Below are 25,819 nucleotides of genomic sequence, written 5' to 3' on the forward strand. Positions count from 1 at the left end.
AAAAATGTACTACCACTCAAAACACCCTAGCAACACCTTAGCAACTAAAAACAAATTCTACCACTTAAAACATCCTAGCAATGCCTTAGCAACTCCACAAAAATTAACTACCACTTAAAATTTCCTAGCAACGCCTTAGCAACTCAACAAAAATTTACTACCACGCAAAACACCCTAGCAACACCTTAGCAACTCAATAAAAAACATACTACCACTCAAAACACCCTAGCAACGCCTTAGCAACTCAACAATTTATTACAACCACTCAAAACACCCTAGCAACTCAACAATTTATTACAACCACTCAAAACACCCTAGCAACGCCTTAGCTAATCAATAAAAAATTACTACCACTCAAAACATCCTAGCAATGCCTTAGCAACTCAATAAAAATGTACTACCACTCAAAACACCCTAGCAACACCTTAGCAACTCAAAAAAATTCTACCACTTAAAACATCCTAGCAATGCCTTAGCAACTCCACAAAAATTTACTACCACTTAAAACATCCTAGCAATGCCTTAGCAACTCAATAAAAATGTACTACCACTCAAAACACCCTAGCAACACCTTAACAACTCAACAAAAAATGTACTACCACTCAAAACACCCTAGCAACACCTTAGCAACTAAAAACAAATTCTACCACTTAAAACATCCTAGCAATGCCTTAGCAACTCCACAAAAATTAACTACCACTTAAAATTTCCTAGCAACGCCTTAGCAACTCAACAAAAATTTACTACCACGCAAAACACCCTAGCAACACCTTAGCAACTCAATAAAAAACATACTACCACTCAAAACACCCTAGCAACTTAGCAACTCAACTACCACTTAAAACATCCTAGCAATTACAACCACTCAAAACACCCTAGCAACTCAACAATTTATTACAACCACTCAAAACACCCTAGCAATGCCTTAGCAACTCCACAAAAATTTACTACCACTTAAAACATCCTAGCAATGCCTTAGCAACTCAATAAAAATGTACTACCACTCAAAACACCCTAGCAACACCTTAGCAACTAAAAAAAAAATCTACCACTTGAAACATCCTAGCAATGCCTTAGCAACTCCACAAAAATTTACTACCACTTAAAACATCCTAGCAATGCCTTAGCAACTCAATAAAAATGTACTACCACTCAAAACACCCTAGCAACACCTTAGCAACTAAAAAAAAAAATCTACCACTTGAAACATCCTAGCAATGCCTTAGCAACTCCACAAAAATTTACTACCACTTAAAACATCCTAGCAATGCCTTAGCAGCTCAATAAAAATGTACTACCACTCAAAACACCCTAGCAACACCTTAACAACTCAACAAAAAATGTACTACCACTCAAAACACCCTAGCAACACCTTAGCAACTAAAAAAAAAAATCTACCACTTGAAACATCCTAGCAATGCCTTAGCAACTCCACAAAAATTTACTACCACTTAAAACATCCTAGCAATGCCTTAGCAACTCAATAAAAATGTACTACCACTCAAAACACCCTAGCAACACCTTAACAACTAAAAAAAAAAAATCTACCACTTGAAACATCCTAGCAATGCCTTAGCAACTCCACAAAAATTTACTACCACTTAAAACATCCTAGCAATGCCTTAGCAACTCAAAAAAATTCTACCTCTTAAAACATCCTAGCAATGCCTTAGCAACTCCACAAAAATTTACTACCACTTAAAACATCCTAGCAATGCCTTAGCAACTGAATAAACATTTACTACCACTCAAAACACCCTAGCAACACCTTAGCAACTGAATAAACATTTACTACCACTCAAAACACCCTAGCAACACCTTAGCAACTCAATAAAAAAATTCTACCACTCAAAACACCCTAGCAACACCTTAGCAACTCAATAAACATTTACTACCACTCAAAACACCCTAGCAACACCTTAGCAACTCAATAAACATTTACTACCACTCAAAACACCCTAGCAACGCCTTAGCAACTCAATAAAAAAATTCTACCACTCAGAACATCCTAGAAACGCCTTAGCAACTCAATAAAAAAATTCTACCACTCAAAACACCCTAGCAACACCTTAGCAACTCAATAAAAAAATTCTACCACTCAAAACACCCTAGCAACACCTTAGCAACTCAATAAACATTTACTACCACTCAAAACACCCTAGCAACACCTTAGCAACTCAATAAACATTTACTACCACTCAAAACACCCTAGCAACACCTTAGCAACTCAATAAACATTTACTACCACTCAAAACACCCTAGCAACGCCTTAGCAACTCAATAAAAAAATTCTACCACTCAGAACATCCTAGCAACTGCATAGCAATGTACTATCACTTAGAACACTCTTAACTGCATAGCAATGCCTTAGCAACTGCATAGCAATGATCCACTACACCCAGGCATTGTGGAGCAGAGTTCTCTATGCACTTTTTGCATTTAATCTAATTTGGATTAAAATGTTTGAATGAAATTGAAGCGATGTGTCTGATATTGAAAAGTTGTGCAGGTGTTGCAGCCCGTGACTGGTGTGTGTGTGTGTGTGTGTGTGTGTGTGTGTGTGTGTGTGTGTGTGTGTGTGTGTGTGTGTGTGTGTGTGCAGGTCATCTGGAGAAGGGCCCGACCGGGAAAGTCTAGCGTGGCTTCACAGTAATGTACAAGATGTAATGTCACTGTTACAGCATATCCCATCAGCCCCTTCTGCTCTCCCGGAGGTGAGCGAGCACATTTAGCTTGTGTGGCTTATTCATATAATGGACTTTTGTAAATACATATTTAAGTATACTATATATAAATATTCATATTTGTGTTCTGTAATCCAGCCAATCAGATGTTGTGTAATATATATCAGATAGTCTGTGATTGGTCCTTTGGAGGCGTGAGATAAGGCATTACTCATTCTCCTGTGTGTGTGTGTGTGTGTGTGTGTGTGTGTGTGTGTGTGTGTGTGTGTGTGTGTGTGTGTGTGTGTGTGTAGAGCGCCGCCCTGCTGGCTGGAGGCTCGTCCAGTCTGCTGATTGAGCGTTTACTCAGGCAGAACGCTGAACTGACGGGATTCGTCAGCCGACTGACAGAAGAGAAGAACGACTTACGAAACCAGTTACTGAAACTCGAGGAGGAGCTGCGGCGGTACAGACAGAAGAAGGTCACGGCAGACAGCGTGAGTCAATCAATCAATCAATCATTAAACGTAGCGGTTGATAATGAAGCTTCAATCATTGTATAATTCTAAAAAATGCCTGCTGTTGACAGTTATCACACATGCTCTTTCTGTCCATCTTTCTTTTTCTTTCTTTCTTTTCTTTCTTTCTTTCTTTCTATTTTTTCTTTTTTCTGTCATTTTTTTCTTGATTTTTTTTTTTTGTGTATTTTTCTTTTTTCTGTCTTTTTTTTTCTACTTTATTTTTTCTGGTTTTTCTTTTGTTATTTTTTTTTTCACTTTTGTCTTTCTTTTTTCTGTCATTTTTTTCTTGATTTTTTTTTTTTGTGTATTTTTCTTTTTTCTGTCTTTTTTTTCTACTTTATTTTTTCTGGTTTTTCTTTTGTTTGTTTTTTTCACTTTTGTCTTTCTTTTTTTCTGTCATTTTTTTCTTGATTTTTGTTGTGTATTTTTATTTTTTCTGCCATTTCTTTTCTCTTTATTTTTTGTTTTTTATTTTATTTTTTTATATTTCTCTTTTTTCTGTCATTTTTCTTTATTTTTCTTTCTGTATTTTTCTTCCTTTTTCTGTCATTTGTCTTTCATTTTTTCTGTCAGTTTTTCCTGTCTGTATTTCTTTCTTTTTTGTCTATTTAATTGTTTTCTCTTTATTTTTTGTTTTTTCTTTCATAATTTTTTCTTTATTTTTCTCTGTTTTTGTATTTCTTTTTTCTGTCTATATTTTTCTATTTTTTTCTGTCATTTGTCTTTTTTTCTGTCATTTTTCTTTCTTTTTTTGTCATTTTTTCTCTGTATTTTTTTTTTAGCTTTATTCTGTCTGTATTTTTTCTTTCCTTCTTTTTGAGAGCACATTATTTTTCTGTCTTTATTTTTTTCATTATTTTGTCTGTCATTTTTTCTTTATTTTTCTCTGTATTTGTCTTTCTTTTTTCTGTCATTTGTCTATTTTTTCTTTTTTCTGTCATTTTTCTTTTTTCTGTCATTTTTTTCTTTATTTTTCTCTGTATTTGTCTTTCTTTTTTCTGTCATTTGTCTATTTTTTATTTTTTCTGTCATTTTTCTTTTTTCTGTCATTTGTCTATTTTTTCTTTTTCTGTCTGTATTTTTTCTCCTTCGTTCTGAGAGCACATTGGATGAGAACAAAACTAGTTTAAACTCAATTGATCTGAATAACGTCACTATAGTCGTCAGTAGATCTGCTTTACAGCTGAATTAGTCTCATATTTGATGACGTTTGCATCATTGATTCTCTTATTTTCCCGTCTGAAACACTCTGTACCGTACACAGCGCTGCAGGAATGAAGCTGACCTGTCGTTCCTCTCTCAGGTGTCCAGCAGGAGCGGTGTGGACCGTCAGGAGCTGGTCTTGTTCTCCAGTGAGCGCGAGTCTTGGGCTCAAGAGAGGAACCGTTTGGAAAAGTCCCTCCGTCAGGCAGAGGCAGAACTGACCCGTCTGAGAGCAGACATTCGCTCCGACACGCTGCGAGATCTGACCGGAGCCGACCTGGACAACACGGCCCTCAAGGTGAGGCCAGCAGCGCTATATAAACCCATTTGTCATTTCATGATCCAGAGAGGTGCTCAGATGTGCACTTGATGTCTCCACAGAGGATGTATGGGAAATACCTGCGTGCCGAGAGCTTCCGGAAGGCTCTGATCTATCAGAAGAAGTATCTTCTGCTGCTGCTGGGTGGATTTCAGGAGTGTGAGGAGGCCACGCTGTCTCTGATCGCCCGCATGGGCGGCCAGCCCACACACACCTGTCTGGAGTCTCTGGGCCGTCAGCGCAGGGGCTTCACGCGCTTCAGATCGGCCGTGCGCGTCTCCATCGCCCTCTCCCGGTACAGTCACACACTTCTGCTGTTTAAGAGTTATCTTTGGCGTTTTGCCTTTATTGGGATAGGATAGTATAGAGTAGACAGGGATGGGATCAGGAAAGGTCAGAATTCGGGTCACAGCTGTGCTACACGTCGGAGCGCTGACCACGAGGATATCGGCTCGACCAGACATGTTTTTGACATTAAATATTTGAACTTGAATACTTCAAGTTCTCCTGAGGTTAATATTTCAGTTCATATTTCAATAAATTAGCAACAGTTCACTGAAGATGGTTAATAGTCACATGACATGCAAGTAAACTAATAAAATATTTCTTCTTTATTTAGTAGGTGTTGATTGTTTTTATTTTATGATTTTTCATTTTTTAGTGAATCTTTTATTTTAATTTATTGGTTTTATTTAAAAAAATGATTTTAATTTAAAATGATGATTTCAATTTTTGTTTTATTTTAATTTATTGGTTTTATTTTTAAATTATTTATTTTAATTAGACATTTTTATGATTTATTTATTTTTTTGTAATTAATAACTAATTTACATTTTTTTATTTTACATTTGTATGATTTATTTATTTCTGTTTTATTTTGATTGGTTGTTTTTTGTTTAAATTATTTTAATTTGTCATTTTTATTATTTAATTTTTTAAGCGTTTTATTTTAATTGATTGGTTTTATTTAAAAAAATATTTTAATTTGACATTTTTATGATTTCATAATTTTTTAGTAAGTGGTTTATTTTGATTGATTGTTTTTATTTTACAATTATTTATTTTAAACTTACTTCTGATGATTTTATTATTTTTTAGTAAGTGTTTTATTTTGATTGTTTTTATTTCTAAATTATTTTAATTTGATTTTTTATAATTTAATACATTTTTTAGTAAGCGTTTTATTTTGATTGATTTGGTTTTATTTTAAAATTAGTTATTTTAATTTTTTAGAATGTTCTGATTTAATTATTAGCTTTTCCTTAACTTACGAACCTCGTTTTAGAAAACCCAGTATTAATGTAACTGGTATAATCAGAGCTACTACTGAGATGTTTCAGGCTTGATGTCTAAATTTGACCTTACCATCACAGATGGGGTCACAGCGACATGTTTAAAGCTGTTGATGTAACAGTAATGTCTAGTCCACACAGTTCTGTACAGCTGGATAATCTCTGTCTGTCTACTGCAGGATGAGGTTTCTGGTGAAGAGATGGCAGCGAGCCGGAGGAGCCGTGACCTCTCCGATCGTGAGCAGAAACGGCCTCAGCCAGATCACAGGTGACACCCTCACACCTGACTGATCACAAAAATACATACAAATATACTGTCTGCATTGTTTCATGAATAGAAAGTGTGTGTGTGTATATATATAATATTTTTTTTGTAATGAAACCCTTTGCACTGTGTTGCTGCTGAAGGTGCTGATGTGAGGAACGAGTCTTCATTCCTGCACCCCGGCACTGTGGAGGTGTTCAGAGAGAGACAGACGAGCAGCCGCGGCCGAACAGGACGAGACTCGCCTCGCTCCGCCGCATCAGTCCAGCACAGGTACACGAACGCGTCTGAGCAGCCCATAATAAACACAAACAATTCTCGTTACTGTGAAGCCAAAACACAGACAGCAGCAGGAATATTAGGCTGCTGTCACTTTAAGAGCCGATGCACGGATCCAATATACTGATACACAAGCGTTTCATTTCTCAGCTGTTTACGTTCACTTAAGACAAAACCGGCATTTCTGTATAATTCTGTGAATTAGAAGATGTGAAAGAGAACTGAATTCAGTATTCAAACGCTGTCTGAGACATGGCTTTCTGGGACACTTATTGATCTTTATGGGTGTTTGCATCTCTCTCTCTAGGTATCACAGTATGGCCGCTGACCCCGGAGGTTTACCATGTTCTCACCTGCAGAACTACGACCCTGATCGCGCTCTCACCGACTATATATCCCGTCTGGAGGCCCTACAGAGACGACTGGGAAGTGTGCAGTCAGGTAACCAGCAGCGACTGACCTGCACTGATTGATACTGTCAACTGTGATTTCATGCTAACGTGAAACTTTTTTCCCCCAGGATCCTCTTCATACGCTCAATTGCACTTTGGAGTCAGAAGATAAAGATCTTCATTTACATTTAAACTGGCTTGAAGAAACTCAGTTGCCTTCTCTTGTGCTGAGCTGCTGTGCTTTTGTATTCTCACTATAAATGTGTACAACTCTGTGGGACCAAAAAGACGTTTTTTTGTTTTTTTTTGTGTATCATCTTATAATCAAGCTTTATGTTGGCGGCACTTGAAACAGCTTCAACGTCTGTACATTAGTTCTACCTTATTTGTTGTTAATGGAAAACAATCATGTTGTTACTGTATATTTGTGGAATGCTAATTTAAGTTGATTAATTTAAGACGTGTTGGATGGTGAACAGGACAGCTGCTATCGGACTCTTGATAACGCTGCTGCTGCTGCGCGAGCGACGCTGTAAACACTAACAGGAGGAGCGCGAGTCAGATCTCGGAGGCGAGTCATGTGACGCTGCGCAGTAGTGCGGTGTTATCGGATACTCACACTGTGTTTTATTCGCTCGCTCCCATGAAAAGACCAGAGGAAATTTGTAGACATATTTTTGTAAAGGTAGGAGCTTTGGATTTTATGGGTATTTTGTCAAAACTGAAATAAAGATTAATATAATATTTGAAAACTGCTTTTGTCTCCGTTCTCTATTATTCATTTGTTTTGAGTATGATATATGTGATGTATGACTTGACCTTTGACATCATTTATACATGACTTTGGACTTTTTTTAAAGAACCATTTCTATGCGTAAGTGTAAAAAGGTTGCAAACCCCTCATATTTATGCATGTACATTGGCAATCACATTAAACATTAGGATCTATCCATACCAATATGTCAGTCATAACTGATTTCAATGAACCTTGACTCTGCCATGTCATAATTGTTAAAGAATTTGTAAGCTAAAATGTTGAATTATTATTACTACAAATTTTATGTAATTTGTGTAAAACACCTAAACAAACAGTTTCAAAGGTTTTTACTGCATGTTTGTTGTCTGAACAGAGGCAATGTGACCATATAAAACTGATTTTGCCATTAGTAATTGACATTGGTTCGTTATATGATGTATGAATCTTTGTTTTTAGTTTTATAATTAGTTTGAGTTTCAGTTCAGACCTTTTCACTAGTGATTATTTCGTTCCGTCTCTATTTAGACAGGTTCAATGAGTCTAAATTTGACTACTAAATGTACTATTTGAGCTATTATTTGACTTTTAATGTTCATTAAAGTTTCTCAGTATCATATAATTCAAGTATAAATTGCTGTCCAGTCGATGAGCAAAAAGCCTTCGATTTGAACGCTGTCCATTCTGGTGGATTTTATAGGATGTTCTTCAAACAACACATGTAAGTATCTTCACATTTTACACTTTTAATTCACCTTCTGTGTTTTTAGATTCACTTTTGTAGCTACACATCTGTGGTCTAAGGAAGCTTGTTTCCGCCACGGAATATAAAAATAAAAAAAGGTAATAGCAACATTTATATCAATTCTGGGGGGGGGTCAGAATTTGCATTTTTGAGGGAAAAAATTGGAATTACTAGATAAAAAGTTGCAATTACATTATTTTATGGTAGAAACTTGTAGTGTCCTCTCCTGCAATAAAAAAACCTAAACATATGTACTAAAAACTGAAAAGCTCATCCTTTGGCATTTTTGCGTACAGGCGACAACATTGTCAAAATGATCCCGTTCACACTGATCCGCGAAAATGACTAAAATCGCTGTATTCTGCTGCCAGGCCAGTAGATGGCGATGTCACTTTGTAAAGAAACACATGCATATAGACTGAACACATAATACACATGCAATTGACACCACCGTTTTCACAAATTAATGTTTTTTAGTTTACATGGAGATAAAAACATTATTGTTTTCAAAAACTTGCACTTTGAAACACGTTTTCAAAAGTTTGCATTTTCAGGCCACAAAAACGCTGTTGTTGTGTGAATGAACGGCCAAATGCTAAAAAGTTTTCTGTTTTTAGTTGAAAACGGTGTCGTGTAAACGTGTTAGGAGCCCCTGCTCATTCTCTTGGACTACGTTCACACGGTCAGTCCAAATCCGATTTTTGTGCATATCCGATTGAAATCTGATCAGGTTTAGCAAGTGTGAACTGCAAAATATCTTATGAAATGTGATTTTTACAAATCCGTTTTGAGCTACATTCATTCATGTATACCTACCAACATCATTGCCTTAGAAAGCAATGCAGATATTCTGGAAAACAAAAGAGCGGCATAGAACACAAATCGGATCTGAACAGTTGCGATACACAATGTGGACAGTCAATAATTTTAGATACACAAATAATCGGATTTGGCCTGACGGTGTGATAGTAGCTTTTTTCTGTGCAGAGTTGTTTGATGGAGGTTGAGACTGATTATTTCACCTGCTTGTTGTAACTCTTCAAAATTAAACTTTATTTTTTAATCTTTTTCAACACTGAATCTAATACTACACACATTTAACTATTCAAAATGTGTATTGGTCAATCTCAGGCAACTTTATTTAATTTTTTACAAGGTTTCAAAGCAGAAGATGGATGCATGTTTTCTCTTTTAAAAGCATGTCAGTTAATTCCTTTGTATTCACCTCAAGAAAGTGTTTATTATGAAGAAATGGTTGGTTATTTGTTCAAATGATTGATATTTATGACAAAAATATCACATCAAGGCAAGGTGTATTTTAATAAAAAACGCAAAACAATTTTTTCATTTAAAAGAAGACAGAAGCTTCAAGTTTATAATTTTTAAATAATTTAACAATTGTGTAAATGATGGATCAAACAAAACTGATAAAAACAGTGGTTTAACTTTAATTTTTTAGAAAAATATATACATTTAGTAACAGGAATGAACACTGAGTAAAAGGAATGAGCACTTTGTAACGGGAAAGAACACTTTGTAACAGGAGTGAACACTGAGTAACAGGAAAGAACTGAGTAGCAGGAAAGAACACTGAATGAACACTTTGTAACAGGAATGAACACTGAGTAACAGGAATGAACACTTTGTAACGGGAAAGAACACTGAGTAATGTGAATGAACACTGAGTAACGGGAATGAACACTGAGTAACGGGAATGAACACTTTGTAACAGGAGTGAACACTGAGTAACAGGAATGAACACTTTGTAACGGGAAAGAACACTGAGTAATGTGAATGAACACTGAGTAACGGGAATGAACACTTTGTAACGGGAATGAGCACTGAGTAACAGGAATGAGCACTGAGTAACGGGAATGAACACTGAGTAACGGGAATGAACACTGAGGAACGGGAATGAGCACTTTGTAACGGGAATGAGCACTTTGTAACGGGAAAGAACACAGAGTAACGGGAAAGAACACTGAGTAACGGGAAAGAACACTGAGTAACGGGAATGAACACTGAGTAACGGGAATGAACACTTTGTAAAGGGAATGAACACTGAGTAACGGGAATGAACACTGAGTAACGGGAACTTTGTAACGGGATGACACTTTGTAACGGGAATGAGCACTGTAACGGGAATGAGCACTTTGTAACGGGAATGAGCACTGAGTAACGGAATGAACACTGAGTAACGGGAATGAACACTTTGTAACGGGAATGAGCACTTTGTAACGGGAATGAGCACTGAGTAACGGGAATGAACACTGAGTAACGGGAATGAACACTGAGTAACGGGAATGAACACTTTGTAACGGGAATGAACACTGAGTAACGGGAATGAACACTTTGTAACGGGAAAGAACACTGAGTAACGGGAATGAGCACTGAGTAACGGGAATGAGCACTGAGTAACGGGAATGAGCACTGAGTAACGGGAATGAGCACTGAGTAACGGGAATGAGCACTTTGTAACGGGAATGAGCACTTTGTAACGGAATGAGCACTTTGTAACGGAATGAACACTTTGTAACGGGAATGAGCACTTTGTAACGGGAATGAACACTGAGTAACGGGAATGAGCACTGAGTAGCAGGAAAGAACACTTTGTAACGGGAATGAACACTGAGTGAACACTGATAACGGGAATGAACACTGAGTAACGGGAATGAACACTGAGTAACGGGAATGAACACTTTGTAACGGGAATGAACACTGAGTAACGGGAATGAACACTTTGTAACGGGAATGAACACTGAGTAACGGGAATGAGCACTTTGTAACGGGAAAGAACACTGAGTAACGGGAATGAACACTTTGTAAAGGGAATGAACACTGAGTAACGGGAATGAACACTGAGTAACGGGAATGAACACTGAGTAACGGGAATGAGCACTTTGTAACGGGAATGAGCACTGAGTAACGGGAATGAACACTGAGTAACGGGAATGAACACTTTGTAACGGGAATGAACACTTTGTAACTGGAATGAGCACTGAGTAACGGGAATGAACACTGAGTAACGGGAATGAACACTTTGTAATGGGAATGAACACTGAGTAACGGGAATGAGCACTTTGTAACGGGAATGAACACTTTGTAACGGGAATGAACACTGAGTAACGGGAATGAACACTGAGTAACGGGAATGAACACTTTGTAACGGGAATGAACACTGAGTAACGGGAAAGAACACTGAGTAACGGGAATGAACACTGAGTAACGGGAATGAGCACTGAGTAACGGGAATGAGCACTGAGTAACGGAATGAGCACTGAGTAACGGAATGAACACTTTGTAACGGGAATGAGCACTTTGTAACGGGAATGAACACTGAGTAACGGGAATGAGCACTGAGTAGCGGGAAAGAACACTTTGTAACGGGAATGAACACTGAGTAACGGGAATGAACACTGAGTAACGGGAATGAACACTGAGTAACGGGAATGAACACTTTGTAACGGGAATGAACACTGAGTAACGGGAATGAACACTGAGTAACGGGAATGAACACTTTGTAAAAGGAATGAGCACTGAGTAACGGGAATGAACACTGAGTAACGTGAATGAACACTTTGTAACGTGAATGAACACTTTGTAACGTGAATGAACACTTTGTAACAGAAATGAGCACTTTGTAACGGGAATGAGCACTTTGTAACGGGAATGAGCACTGAGTAACGGGAATGAACACTTTGTAACTGGAATGAACACTGAGTAACGGGAATGAACACTTTGTAACGGGAATGAACACTGAGTAACAGGAATGAACACTTTGTAACAGGAAAGAACACTGAGTAACAGGAATGAGTGTCCATATGTGTGTGAGAAAGAGAATGTGTACATGGCCCTGTGTGAGTGAGATTTCTGTGCTGAAGGGATGTTCTATGTGATAATAGTACTTCACAGCGAAGGAGGTGGAAAAAGAAATAAGGAGATTGAGGAAAAGAGCGAGAGAGGGAGAGAGAGGGGAAGGAAAGACAAAAAAGGGGGAAAAGAGAAGGTTGCGGGTGAGTTTCACTCCTTCCCTTGCAGCATGCAGTGGGTGTTTCTTGCACCTACAAAGTATAGGTTCTCTCCATCTTCTACAAAAGATAAGAAAGAGAAAGACAAAAAGATTGTCACGTCATGGTGGACTGGCTCCCTGCAAGTATGGCATTCACACTGTAAAAATAATCCTAATAATCTACAATTTAAACACTTTAATATTAAATAGTGAATGTTTTGTTATTAACTGAGACTAATAACAGAGATAAACATTTATTGTGCTCAAACTCTGTGCTCACGTTTGATTGGACGATGGACTCTGTGCTCGTGTTTGATTGGATGATGGTGAACTCGAGGTAGCGGTTGAAGAACAATCCGCATGTTTTGAGGAGGTTTTTCAGCTTCTTATTTGTTCAATATCTCAGAGTTTCTGTCAGTCTCTGGGCGGGACATTATTTCTTGAGTGTGTGTGTTTGTAGTTTTAAGTGTTTCTCGTGATGTCAGACCGTGTGACCGTCATCGAGATGTGTAGCGCGCTGAGTGACTCCTTTAGCGCGGATCCATTGTCAGTATCGCTTCTCGGCCTTTTGGCTAAGATCAAGTGTAGTATCTGTTCTTATCAGTTTAATATCTGATACGTCCCCTATCCGGGGACCATATATTAAATTGATTTTTGGATCAGGGAGATGGAATAGGGGCTTGCTTCGTCCACTCCACGCATCGACCTGGTATTGCAATACCTCCAGGAATGGTGCACCCCCACTGGGGAAACACTTTGGTGAATAATAGTCTATTATCAAAGCAATTGTACTCGAAACGAAATGTAATGTGAGTCATGAAGTTAATAATAAATCTGGTAAACTTGTGGAGAAGTTATACCATTAAATGTCCACTAGATGGCGATAAATGAGTGTTTTCACTATCAGGGATCGTCTGTGATCAGGGTTACATCTGATCTTTATGATTTGAAAAGAAAACTTATGCATGACATACTAAATTGAAATTATGAGATGTTAAAATTATAAAAAATAATGAATGTTGATAATAGATTATGTAGTTCTAGATCTTTTATTCTCTGCAAAACAGAAGATATTCTGCGGAACTCTTTTTGTATAATGAAAGTCAATGGGGTCCAAATCCACACTGACTTTCACTGTATGGACAGTCCTGCTGGAAGGGAGAGATATGAAAGAGCAGTAAATGATGACAGAAGGCTGATTTGCTGATATTTGTTTATTGATCTCTTTATTGAATAATTACAATTAATATAGATATGAGAGTAAATACGATTTTGGAGAGATTTGACACAAGAGAACATTAGGCCCTGTATGTTAATCAAGGTGTCCCCTGAATGTGTCTGTGAAGTTTCAGCTCAAAATACCCCATAGATGTTTTTTTTTTATTCATTTTTTTAACTGCCTATTTTGGGGCATCAATAAATATTCGCAAATTCGAATTGAGACTCACTGTATGTCATTTCCATGTACAGAACTCTAATTATTTAACTATGCCAAATTTCATTTTTCAGTTCTATGGCTATTCAATTCTATTTCAACTCTATCAGTTCTATAAATCATTTTTTAAATGTCTAAATTAATTTTATATTTTAAAAAACAGAGATTGTGTTGAAGTCATTGTTATTTGGTGTTAAAACGTTGTTTTCTTAAAAAATAACCAAAAATTGTTAGCATTAATCTACGAGATCTCTTTGGTTATTGATATTCTTCCAAATATCTTTCTGTGTGTTCAACAGAACAAAGAAATTCATACAGGTTTGGAACTACTTGAAGGTGAGTAAATGATGACAGAATTGTCATTTTTGGGTGGACTGGCCCTTTAAAATTTCTGGTTTGCTCTTTCAGCGTTCATCATTCATTATTAGAAGGATTTTTCATCATGTATACATACAGTACTTTTCAGAATCGCTGCTGACAACACTGGGTTTATATTGTTGTCACGTCTCTCTTGATTGGCTGTGAAACTAACATTTAAAGACGCGCTGCCGACGTCACATGTGACGTAATTCTGTTAAGTGAAAGTTTCACCTAACAGAATTACGTAAAAGCGCGAATGTTTTTTTACACTTACGAAGCCTTGTATCGTTCCTGACATTCATCTGATTCTCGGTGTAATCGTTATAACTCGACCGTATGTTCCTCATGAGTCACGTGTTGATGTTCGTTAGTCACCGTTGATGTGAACGGTCGCGCGCAGAACGAGTCTCTGATCGGATCTGTGTAGCTTCATACTTACCTGGCAGGGGTGACACCATGATCATGAAGGTGGTTTCGCCTTGAGTGAGAATCAGTCATTGCACTCAGACTGGTTTGACCTCAACGAATTCCCCAAATGTGGAATCTCGACTGCAGAATTTGTGTTAGTGGGGGACTGCGTTCGCGCTCTCCCCTCATCGATTGGTAAAAAACAGATGTAAACATGTGTCTAACAGTGAAATGTATTTTTAATTAGAAAGTTAGTTAACTAAAATTTTTAAACTTTCATCATAAATTATTCTCTCTCTTGTCATACCACACCTTAAGAAAAAATTCGTTAAACTTCAGAATACAAATTAAGATATTTTTGATGAAATCCGATGGCTCAGTGAGGCCTGCATAGCCAGCAATGACATTTCCTCTCTCAAGATCCATTAATGTACTAAAAACATATTTAAATCAGTTCATGTGAGTACAGTGGTTCAATATTAATATTATAAAGCCACGAGAATATTTTTGGTGCACCAAAATAACGACTTATTTAGTGATGGGTGATTTCAAAACACTGCTTCAGAAAGCTTCGGAGCATAATGAATCAGCGTATCGAACCATGATTCGGATTGCCAAAACTGCTGAAATCACATGACTTTGGCTCTCCGAATCATGATTCGACACAAAAGATTCATAACACTCCGAAGCTTTCTGAAGCAGTGTTTTGAAATCGGCCGTCACTAAATAAGTCGTTATTTTGTGGTTTTTTGGCACACCAAAAATATATGGCTTTATAATATTAATATTGAACCACTGTACTCACATAAACTGATTTAAATATGTTTTTAGTACATTAATGGATCTTGAGAGAGGAAATGTCATTGCTGGCTATATGAAGGCCTCACTGAGCCATCGGATTTCAACAAAAATATCTTAATTTGTGTTCTGAAGATGAATGAAGGTCTTACGGGTGTGTTTCATTTTTGCGTGAACTAACCCTTTAAGTAGTGATTTTATATACTAGTAGAAGTATAGGAATGTTTAATATAGTAGCAGAGTAGTAAAAATGTTTTTTATTATAGTAGAGGTAAACTGTAGTAAAGTAACTGTTTTATTATAGTAACAGTGTAGTAACCATGGTTTTATTGTAGTAAGAGTGTAGTAACTATGTTTTATTATTGTAAAAGTGTACTGTTTTATAATGAAAGTACAGTAATCATGTTTAGTGTAGAAAAACGATGGTTAATTTGCTGTCACCATGGTTTAACTATATTAACTGTTTTTTTTTATTATTATAACTTGTAAGTAAAACCATGGTTAATTTTCACAAGGCTGCTTTAAACTCTTTTTCCTCTTCATAGTCGCTTCATCTAAACACAGAATCAAAACCTCAATGAAAAAATAAACGCATTTACACTTTTTTTTTGTCTCTATTAATTAAAACATCAAATTCATACAGTGACTTGAACACAGGTCTATGAACGTATTCAGCTTACAACAATTTTTTTATTTTTGGTGATAAATTATATTTGAATATGTTCAGTGAAATGGGACATGATGTGTGTTTGTTTCCTCTGGCAGACGCTTTAATGATGATTTCTCCATACATGAAAGTTGGAACCACCAAAAAAGTTCAATTTTAAAGCAAAAGTTTTAGCATTTGTCATTGAATTCAATTGCAACCAAGATGTGAAAACTTTAATTTGAAATTAATCTGCTAAAATGTAAACAACTACTAATTTTAAACTGAACCATATTTTTATTTCTTGTAATGAATATTTTCCTCATCTTGATTGAACAGGACAAAACTTTATTAATCCCAAACAACATGTTAATCTTCCATTACAGACAATAACAATGAGCTTCATCTTAAGAAACTGTTCAAAATAAAGTGCACAGATTAAGCGGTCTGCTGTATCAAAGATAAGTGACAGAAAAAATGCTAGAAACATCAGACATATTAAAGGTGCCACGATGTAAACAAGACAAGAGTGATTTAATAGCTGTAGGTGTAAATTAGTGATTAGTAAGAGAGAAGTTTGTGTTGGTTTCTTCATTAGGAAACACAGCATAGGCAATAACTGAATACATCAAAGCTGATTATTAATGTGATCCAGCGGTGTTGGGGACGTCTCGTGTTCCTCACAGGTTCTTCAGCGTGTCCTGACCAACAGGATCTTTCAGCCATTCCAGAGGCCAGCTGGCTTTAATACTGGGACGATCCTTCAGCATTTCGTAATACTCCATCAGTCGAGGACATCTGTCTTTAGGACAGCTGCCAAACAGAAACAGATCAAACATTAAACCAGCCTCTGATCCGAACCTTAACCTGACGATATGATCAAACATGCCGTCATGGAGAAGGATTGATTATTAATCCACTCACTGAAGTCGCGGGAAATATGCGATGACGGGGAAACAAACCACATCCGCCATGGTGAAGTTCTTGCCAGCGAGGAACGACCCTTTACCCATCTACGAATGTGGAAAACAGAGGAAGGTTCAACGGACTGAGGTTCATTTTTTATCCCAACCAGACATGATGTAGGCGTTCATAATCCAGTTTGCTTTTGTAATGCAATTAATCACAAGTTAATCGTGTAAATGCAAATGGAAAATAAAATAAAGGACGAGATTTTATGCTTTACAGCTGAATTTGTCTCATATTTGATGAAGTTTGCATCACTGATTCTGTTATTTTCCAGTTCATTACTGTGAATCTGCTTTGAAACAATCTGTACTGTATAAAGTGCTATAGAGATAAAGCTGACTTGACTTAAAACACGACCTTCTCCAAGTATCCGTCCCACAGTTTCAGCTCGGTAATTAAATTCTCTTTATTCCTCTTCAGGGCCGATTCGTGTCGCTCTCCTTCAGGAACGTAATACTCATAGAAGGCCACGTCATCTGCACACACAAGAATTCAACACAAAATAACTGGCTGATCATCGTCTGCTCAGTGTGAAACTAAACTGCTTTTTCTAGACTGCTGATATGGGTCGTACAAATGTACTGTTGATTTCCTCTTTACCGTACCACAGCTGAAACAGTGCTGGAAGATCATCACTCATCCAGGATCTTGTTACTTATTCTATGTAATTATAAATATTTTTATGCTTTGTGGTGTTTACACATGTAAGAAGTTCAGTAAAACACTCAGATCAGGAGGTTTGGAGAAGTTTTTGGACTTCTGATAAAAATGTTACTATGGTTTTAAATGCCAAAACTTTTGATTGATTTGAGATATCAACTGTGGCCCAGATGCAGTTAACATGACTGAACAAGCCCAAACTTGATTTATGACCTGTTATATATACTGTCTAGTCATCATGACAAGCAAAAAATAACAAAATAAATCAATAAATTGCATCACTTTTTCTCTGGTTTTCTCAGCAGTGCTGTAACATAAGAACCTCCAAACATGATCAAAATCTATTTTCTTCAAAATTTTAAAGGTTTTCTATCAAACGAGACCATGTTATTTTTTTGGAGAGTTATTAAATATGCAACTTGAAATCACATGAAATCATTAAAAATGCCTTCAGGGTGTAAGGGGTTAACAGTGACAGTCAACAGAGAGATTAAATATCACTTATATAAAGCTTGAATGATCAGGATCGGCCAAAAAAGAATCAGTAGTTCGTCTCGGCTGCAAAAATCCTGATTGGAGCATCCCTAGTTATAATGTTACATGTTCATTTATAACTTGTTATTTTGCCTTTTTATCAAATACAGAACGAATCCTGTTATTTGAATGTTTTACATGTAAGAGACATAACGGCTGCAAACATCAAGCTGTCAATTAATAAACACTTGTTGTCATGAACTTATTTTTTTGTGTTTTTTTAAATAGTAACTTAAACCACGAGTGCTCGAGTAACTCTGGTATTGTTCTGACAAGTAACAGACTAGGAGAAATCAGCTTTAAATGTTCATGATTTAAATCTCTTACACATTTTCTGCTGAAGGTTGCTGGTCTCAAACATCCGCTGGTAGACGAGCGCCTGTTCAGCTGGATCATCTGGGATCAGACGGGTTCCTTGAGACTTGAACGCACTCTAGAAACCACAAACATTTACGTGATGCTCATCTTAAGTTTGGATCTGTTCATTTATTACAAAAAAACTATTATTACTACTACTCTCCCTTGAAATTCATTCAATTTGAAAAGACATTACTCCCATGACCCGCCGAGCAGCGTGCAGGAAACCACAAGTCTTTAGGTTCCGGGGGGAGTATGGTTGCAAAGCTGAAACTTAAAGGAACTGACGGAAGGGCACCACCAGGAGTGGAGCCTGCGGCTTAATTTGACTCAACATGGGAAACCTCACACGGCCCGGACACGGAAAGGATTGACAGCTCTTTCTCGATTCGGGAAACCACGAATCCATTTTCCATTTTTCTTGGAGTTAAGTCAAAAATATCCATGTGTAACTATTCTAAGATGGTAATGAAGAAAAGCACATCAAGACATCAAAGCACAAAAAAAACTTCCCAACAAGCAATATAAACTCTTTATACATTTGTCATGACAACTCTCTGAGATTTGAGAATGCATGCAAAAACATTGAAATATATATTTTTGTATATTATTGTTAACAAATGTTGATATGTTTGGTCTTGGCAGAATAGATCTGCTGTGACTCTGCTGCTGTTATTGTTGCTTATATTGCTGCTGCTGTTGGTTATTGTTGCTTATATTGCTGCTGCTGTTATTGTTGCTGCTGTTATTGTTGCTTATATTGCGGTTGCCGTTATTGTTGCTTATATTGCAGCGGCTGCTGTTATTGTTGCTTATATTGCGGCTGCCGTTATTGTTGCTTATATTGCTGCTGCTGTTATTGTTGCTTATATTGCTGCTGCTGTTATTGTTGCTTATATTGTGGCTGCCGTTATTGTTGCTTATATTGCGGTTGCCGTTATTGTTGCTTATATTGCAGCGGCTGCCGTTATTGTTGCTTATATTGCGGCTGCCGTTATTGTTGCTTATATTGCTGCTGCTGTTATTGTTGCTTATATTGCAGCGGCTGCTGTTATTGTTGCTTATATTGCGGCTGCCGTTATTGTTGCTTATATTGCTGCTGCTGTTATTGTTGCTTATATTGCGGCTGCCGTTATTGTTGCTTATATTGCGGTTGCCGTTATTGTTGCTTATATTGCGGCTGCCGTTATTGTTGCTTATATTGCAGCGGCTGCTGTTATTGTTGCTTATATTGCGGCTGCTGTTATTGTTGCTTATATTGCTGCTGCTGTTATTGTTGCTTATATTGCAGCGGCTGCTGTTATTGTTGCTTATATTGCGGCTGCCGTTATTGTTGCTTATATTGCTGCTGCTGTTATTGTTGCTTATATTGCAGCGGCTGCTGTTATTGTTGCTTATATTGCGGCTGCCGTTATTGTTGCTTATATTGCTGCTGCTGTTATTGTTGCTTATATTGCAGCGGCTGCTGTTATTGTTGCTTATATTGCGGCTGCCGTTATTGTTGCTTATATTGCTGCTGCTGTTATTGTTGCTTATATTGCGGCTGCCGTTATTGTTGCTTATATTGCGGTTGCCGTTATTGTTGCTTATATTGCGGCTGCCGTTATTGTTGCTTATATTGCAGCGGCTGCTGTTATTGTTGCTTATATTGCGGCTGCCGTTATTGTTGCTTATATTGCTGCTGCTGTTATTGTTGCTTATATTGCAGCGGCTGCTGTTATTGTTGCTTATATTGCGGCTGCCGTTATTGTTGCTTATATTGCGGTTGCCGTTATTGTTGCTTATATTGCTGCTGCTGTTATTGTTGCTTATATTGCAGCGGCTGCTGTTATTGTTGGTTATATTGCGGCTGCCGTTATTGTTGCTTATATTGCGGCTGCTGTTATTGTTGCTGCTGTTATTGTTGCTTATATTGCGGCTGCCGTTATTGTTGCTTATATTGCGGCTGCCGTTATTGTTGCTGCTGTTATTGTTGCTTATATTGCGGCTGCCGTTATTGTTGCTTATATTGCGGCTGCTGTTATTGTTGCTTATATTGCGGCTGCTGTTATTGTTGCTTATATTGCGGCTGCTGTTATTGTTGCTTATATTGCGGCTGCCGTTATTGTTGCTGCTGTTATTGTTGCTTATATTGCGGCTGCCGTTATTGTTGCTTATATTGCGGCTGCTGTTATTGTTGCTTATATTGCGGCTGCCGTTATTGTTGCTTATATTGCGGCTGCCGTTATTGTTGCTTATATTGCGGTTGCCGTTATTGTTGCTTATATTGCTGCTGCTGTTATTGTTGCTTATATTGCAGCGGCTGCTGTTATTGTTGCTTATATTGCGGCTGCCGTTATTGTTGCTTATATTGCGGTTGCCGTTATTGTTGCTTATATTGCTGCTGCTGTTATTGTTGCTTATATTGCGGCTGCTGTTATTGTTGCTGCTGTTATTGTTGCTTATATTGCGGCTGCCGTTATTGTTGCTTATATTGCGGCTGCTGTTATTGTTGCTTATATTGCGGCTGCCGTTATTGTTGCTTATATTGCGGCTGCCGTTATTGTTGCTTATATTGCGGTTGCCGTTATTGTTGCTTATATTGCTGCTGCTGTTATTGTTGCTTATATTGCAGCGGCTGCTGTTATTGTTGCTTATATTGCGGCTGCTGTTATTGTTGCTTATATTGCGGCTGCCGTTATTGTTGCTTATATTGCTGCTGCTGTTATTGTTGCTTATATTGCGGCTGCCGTTATTGTTGCTTATATTGCGGTTGCCGTTATTGTTGCTTATATTGCGGCTGCCGTTATTGTTGCTTATATTGCTGCTGCTGCTGTTATTGTTGGTTATATTGCAGCGGCTGCTGTTATTGTTGCTTATATTGCGGCTGCCGTTATTGTTGCTTATATTGCTGCTGCTGTTATTGCTGCTGCTGTTATTGTTGCTTATATTGCGGCTGCCGTTATTGTTGCTTATATTGCTGCTGCTGTTATTGTTGCTTATATTGCTGATGCTGCTGCCGTTATTGTTGCTTATATTGCTGCTGCTGCTGTTATTGTTGCTTATATTGTGGCTGCTGTTATTGTTGCTTATATTGCTGCTGCTGCTGTTATTGTTGCTTATATTGCTGCTGCTGCCGTTATTGTTGCTTATATTGCAGCGGCTGCTGTTATTGTTGCTTATATTGTGGCTGCTGTTATTGTTGCTTATATTGCTGCTGCTGCTGTTATTGTTGCTTATATTGCTGCTGCTGTTATTGTTACTTATATTGTTGCTGCTGTTAATTTTGCTGTTATTGCTGCTGCTGTTGGTTATTGTTGCTACCGTTGATTATATTGTTGCTGCTGTTATTGTTGCTGCTGTTATTGTTGCTTATATTGCGGCTGCCGTTATTGTTGCTTATATTGCTGCTGCTGTTATTGTTGCTTATATTGCTGCTGCTGCTGTTATTGTTGCTTATATTGCTGCTGCTGCTGCTGTTATTGTTGCTTATATTGCTGCTGCCGTTATTGTTGCTTATATTGCGGTTGCCGTTATTGTTGCTTATATTGCTGCTGCTGTTATTGTTGCTTATATTGCAGCGGCTGCTGTTATTGTTGCTTATATTGCGGCTGCTGTTATTGTTGCTTATATTGCGGCTGCCGTTATTGTTGCTTATATTGCTGCTGCTGTTATTGTTGCTTATATTGCGGCTGCCGTTATTGTTGCTTATATTGCGGTTGCCGTTATTGTTGCTTATATTGCGGCTGCCGTTATTGTTGCTTATATTGCTGCTGCTGCTGTTATTGTTGGTTATATTGCAGCGGCTGCTGTTATTGTTGCTTATATTGCGGCTGCCGTTATTGTTGCTTATATTGCTGCTGCTGTTATTGCTGCTGCTGTTATTGTTGCTTATATTGCGGCTGCCGTTATTGTTGCTTATATTGCTGCTGCTGTTATTGTTGCTTATATTGCTGATGCTGCTGCCGTTATTGTTGCTTATATTGCTGCTGCTGCTGTTATTGTTGCTTATATTGTGGCTGCTGTTATTGTTGCTTATATTGCTGCTGCTGCTGTTATTGTTGCTTATATTGCTGCTGCTGCCGTTATTGTTGCTTATATTGCAGCGGCTGCTGTTATTGTTGCTTATATTGTGGCTGCTGTTATTGTTGCTTATATTGCTGCTGCTGCTGTTATTGTTGCTTATATTGCTGCTGCTGTTATTGTTACTTATATTGTTGCTGCTGTTAATTTTGCTGTTATTGCTGCTGCTGTTGGTTATTGTTGCTACCGTTGATTATATTGTTGCTGCTGTTATTGTTGCTGCTGTTATTGTTGCTTATATTGCGGCTGCCGTTATTGTTGCTTATATTGCTGCTGCTGTTATTGTTGCTTATATTGCTGCTGCTGCTGTTATTGTTGCTTATATTGCTGCTGCTGCTGCTGTTATTGTTGCTTATATTGCTGCTGCCGTTATTGTTGCTTATATTGCAGCGGCTGCTGTTATTGTTGCTTATATTGTGGCTGCTGTTATTGTTGCTGCTGTTATTGTTGCTTATATTGCTGCTGCTGCTGTTATTGTTGCTTATATTGCTGCTGCTGTTATTGTCACTTATATTGTTGCTGCTGTTAATTTTGCTGTTATTGCTGCTGCTGTTGGTTATTGTTGCTACCGTTGATTATATTGTTGCTGTTGTTATTGTTGCTTATATTGCTGCTGCTGTTATTGTTGCTTATATTGTTGCTGCTGTTATTGTTGCTGCTGTTATTGTTGCTTATATTGTTGCTGCTGTTATTGTTGCTTATATTGCTGCTGCTGTTATTGTTACTTATATTGTTGCTGCTGTTAATTTTGCTGTTATTGCTGCTGCTGTTGGTTATTGTTGCTACCGTTGATTATATTGTTGCTGCTGTTATTGTTGCTGTTATTGCTGCTGCTGCTATTATTGTTGGGGTTATTGCGGCTGCTGTTGCTTATATTGCTGCTGCTGTTATTGTTGCTTATATTGTTGCTGCTGTTAATTTTGCTGTTATTGCTGCTGCTGTTGGTTATTGTTGCTACCGTTGATTATATTGTTGCTGCTGTTATTGTTGCTGTTATTGCTGCTGCTGCTATTATTGTTGGGGTTATTGCGGCTGCTGTTGCTTATATTGCTGCTGCTGTTATTGTTGCTTATATTGCAGCGGCTGCTGTTATTGTTGCTTATATTGCGGCTGCTGTTATTGTTGGGGTTATTGCGGCTGCTGTTGCTTATATTGCTGCTGCTGTTGTTGCGGTTGCTGTTGGTTATTGTTGCTACTGTTGCTTATATTTCTGTTTTCGTCATATTTTGTTTTTGTTATAGAGAACAAAACCAGGTGTGGTCAATCTCGGTCCTGGAGGGCCACTGCCCTGCATAGTTTAGCTCCATTCCTGATAAAACTCACCTACCTGTAGTTTTCTAGTAATCCTGAAGACATTGATTAGCTGATTCAGGTGTGTTTGATTAGGGTTGGAGCTAAACTCTGCAGGGCAGTGGCCCTCCAGGACCGAGTTTGCCCACCCCTGCCCTAAACTGACATAGTGATGAAAAAAAAAGATGGGAGTTTAAAATATATTTAAATGTTTTTGAGTTCTTTCACAGAACGGGTTCCGCTAGAAATTTTGCATTCACACGCAAAATCTTTGTGTTGTTTTGCGAGCGAACTCATGCTACAGTTTCTGGGGGAAAACACACAAGATTTGAGAATGCATGCAAAAACACTGAATTACATATTTTATACTTTTTGTTAATGGCCCTTAACATAAAAAGTTGAAATTATGACATTCAAAAATTATAAAAAAATGATGAAATCATAATTTCGATTTTCGTCTCATTTATGACTTTGCATGTTATGATTTTTACTTTTCATCTAATGATTTCGTATGTCATAATTATGACTTTCTGTCAATTTCTACTTATTGTATCATGATATTGACTTATGTATGGCATCATATGTCATAATTTCGACTTTTATATCATAACTTTGACTTTTTTTGTCATTAAGATTTACCATTCATCCATACCATGGATTCAGTCAGGCTTAATTTCCCCGCATGGATTGTGTGAGTTAAAATTAGGCACAGATTTATTTATACGAACAGATTCTCGCCACGCCTTTCTATAATGAAACAGTTTTACCTCCAGATACAGACACGCGGCGAAAGACTCGTTCACGATGAGGTCTCCATGCTTGAAAGTTGGAACCTGCAAATAAATAAAAGTGCAATATTAAAACAAAAGTTTGGCAAATGTTTTGTCGATTCATTAAAGTTGCATATGTATAAAACACTTAATGCAATCATAAGAAATCACATAATTCAAACACGCGTTTGTAAAGCAGCTGAACGCGCCTGAGCTCTGGGATTGAGAGCCTTCACTTCTGCACTCTGGTGTTCTTTCTTGTCAAACGACAGATGTTTGTGTTTGTATCCCTGCAGCTTCTTCTCCTCCAGCGCGATCATGACCCTCCAGCACGGCGGAGAGCCCGAGCACCAGTAAAGCATCATATTCTGCGCCATGACTGTTAATGTCGAGTTTATTCAGGAAATGTGGCTGTAACTGTGAGGACACCAGATTTTGATCGGTCATACATACGTCATGGACGGCTGTGACTAAAATTCGCCATCTGCTGGCCGGAGATAGAACAACTGCTGTTCACGAAATAAAATAACGAATAATAATAATGCTAGCTAATGTACCACAGCTAAAGTGCATGGCGCCACCAGAAGGACAGTACAGTTTTGGTTGGACCTGAGACTTTATCAGACCTCTTGAAATCTTGAGAGGTATTGGTTATACCTCTAAACAATGATTCCCCTCTTTCTTTTTTTTTCTTTTTTCCCCTCTTGTCTCTGTATCTTATGAATGTGGGCGGATCTTGGGCTTTGTTGTAAATAGTTATAAATCTAAATTGTTTAAGAAATAAAGAATAAAAAAAAATTATAATAATAATGCTAGCTAATAATAAATAAAAGTAAACAAATACTAATAATGATCTATTGTGCACCTTTGACATATAGCTACTGACCATGACAAAGTAAGAAAGATGAAGAATCAAAGAGCTTTTCCACGAGCTGAGGTAAAAACTAGAAGGCGTGACACATAAAACACACGGCACTAAAATAACGCAATAAACATTGATTTAACATTCACAGCACGAAGAGAAACACAGATCTACACTGCAGATAAAGAAAATATCGAGTTTAAAGCGAAGATTAAACTGGAACAAC

The 25,819-nt window shown here is 37.6% G+C and overlaps 2 protein-coding genes and 2 non-coding genes across 4 annotated transcripts in view; 3 read left to right on the forward strand and 1 right to left on the reverse strand.

Moving 5' to 3' along the window:
• Nucleotides 1-7,689, forward strand: part of akap9 (A kinase (PRKA) anchor protein 9) — a 96,749-nt gene extending 89,060 nt beyond the window's left edge. Inside the window, 8 exon segments of the mRNA XM_048203409.1 lie at nucleotides 2,603-2,714; nucleotides 2,978-3,160; nucleotides 4,488-4,685; nucleotides 4,769-5,001; nucleotides 6,178-6,266; nucleotides 6,407-6,536; nucleotides 6,850-6,983; nucleotides 7,063-7,689. Coding sequence (XP_048059366.1) covers nucleotides 2,603-2,714; nucleotides 2,978-3,160; nucleotides 4,488-4,685; nucleotides 4,769-5,001; nucleotides 6,178-6,266; nucleotides 6,407-6,536; nucleotides 6,850-6,983; nucleotides 7,063-7,106 — 1,123 coding nt within the window. The 3' untranslated portion in view covers nucleotides 7,107-7,689.
• A 5,305-nt stretch (nucleotides 7,690-12,994) lies between these two features.
• LOC125276308 lies at nucleotides 12,995-13,185 on the forward strand. The gene has a single exon (XR_007186628.1). It is a non-coding gene; the product is annotated as a U2 spliceosomal RNA (small nuclear RNA).
• Nucleotides 13,186-14,668: 1,483 nt separating this feature from the next.
• Nucleotides 14,669-14,832, forward strand: LOC125276302. The gene has a single exon (XR_007186624.1). It is a non-coding gene; the product is annotated as a U1 spliceosomal RNA (small nuclear RNA).
• A 1,584-nt stretch (nucleotides 14,833-16,416) lies between these two features.
• Nucleotides 16,417-25,163, reverse strand: LOC125276012 (glutathione S-transferase A-like). Its single transcript, XM_048203411.1, has 6 exons — nucleotides 24,941-25,163; nucleotides 24,729-24,794; nucleotides 18,580-18,685; nucleotides 17,416-17,534; nucleotides 17,014-17,102; nucleotides 16,417-16,902 (listed from the first exon to the last, which is right to left on the reverse strand). Exons 1-6 carry the CDS (start codon nucleotides 25,106-25,108, stop codon nucleotides 16,770-16,772), a joined length of 681 nt encoding a protein of 226 aa, XP_048059368.1. The 5' UTR covers nucleotides 25,109-25,163; the 3' UTR covers nucleotides 16,417-16,769.
• Nucleotides 25,164-25,819: the final 656 nt, after the last annotated feature.

The sequence above is a fragment of the Megalobrama amblycephala genome, linkage group LG9, assembly GCF_018812025.1.
Source record: "Megalobrama amblycephala isolate DHTTF-2021 linkage group LG9, ASM1881202v1, whole genome shotgun sequence".
NCBI classification, from domain to species: Eukaryota; Metazoa; Chordata; class Actinopteri; order Cypriniformes; family Xenocyprididae; genus Megalobrama; species Megalobrama amblycephala.

What these genes read in the sequence shown, in the direction of transcription:
- LOC125276012 (XM_048203411.1), bottom strand. Translation starts at nt 25,108, where the DNA reads ATGGCGCAGAATATGATGCTTTACTGGTGCTCGGGCTCTCCGCCGTGC. An exon ending in CTCTCAATCCCAGAGCTCAG is followed by an intron (nt 24,795 to 24,940) that starts GCGCGTTCAGCT and finishes ATTTATTTGCAG; the next exon opens with GTTCCAACTTTCAAGCATGG. An exon ending in GGGACGGATACTTGGAGAAG is followed by an intron (nt 17,103 to 17,415) that starts GTCGTGTTTTAA and finishes CCACATTCGTAG; the next exon opens with ATGGGTAAAGGGTCGTTCCT.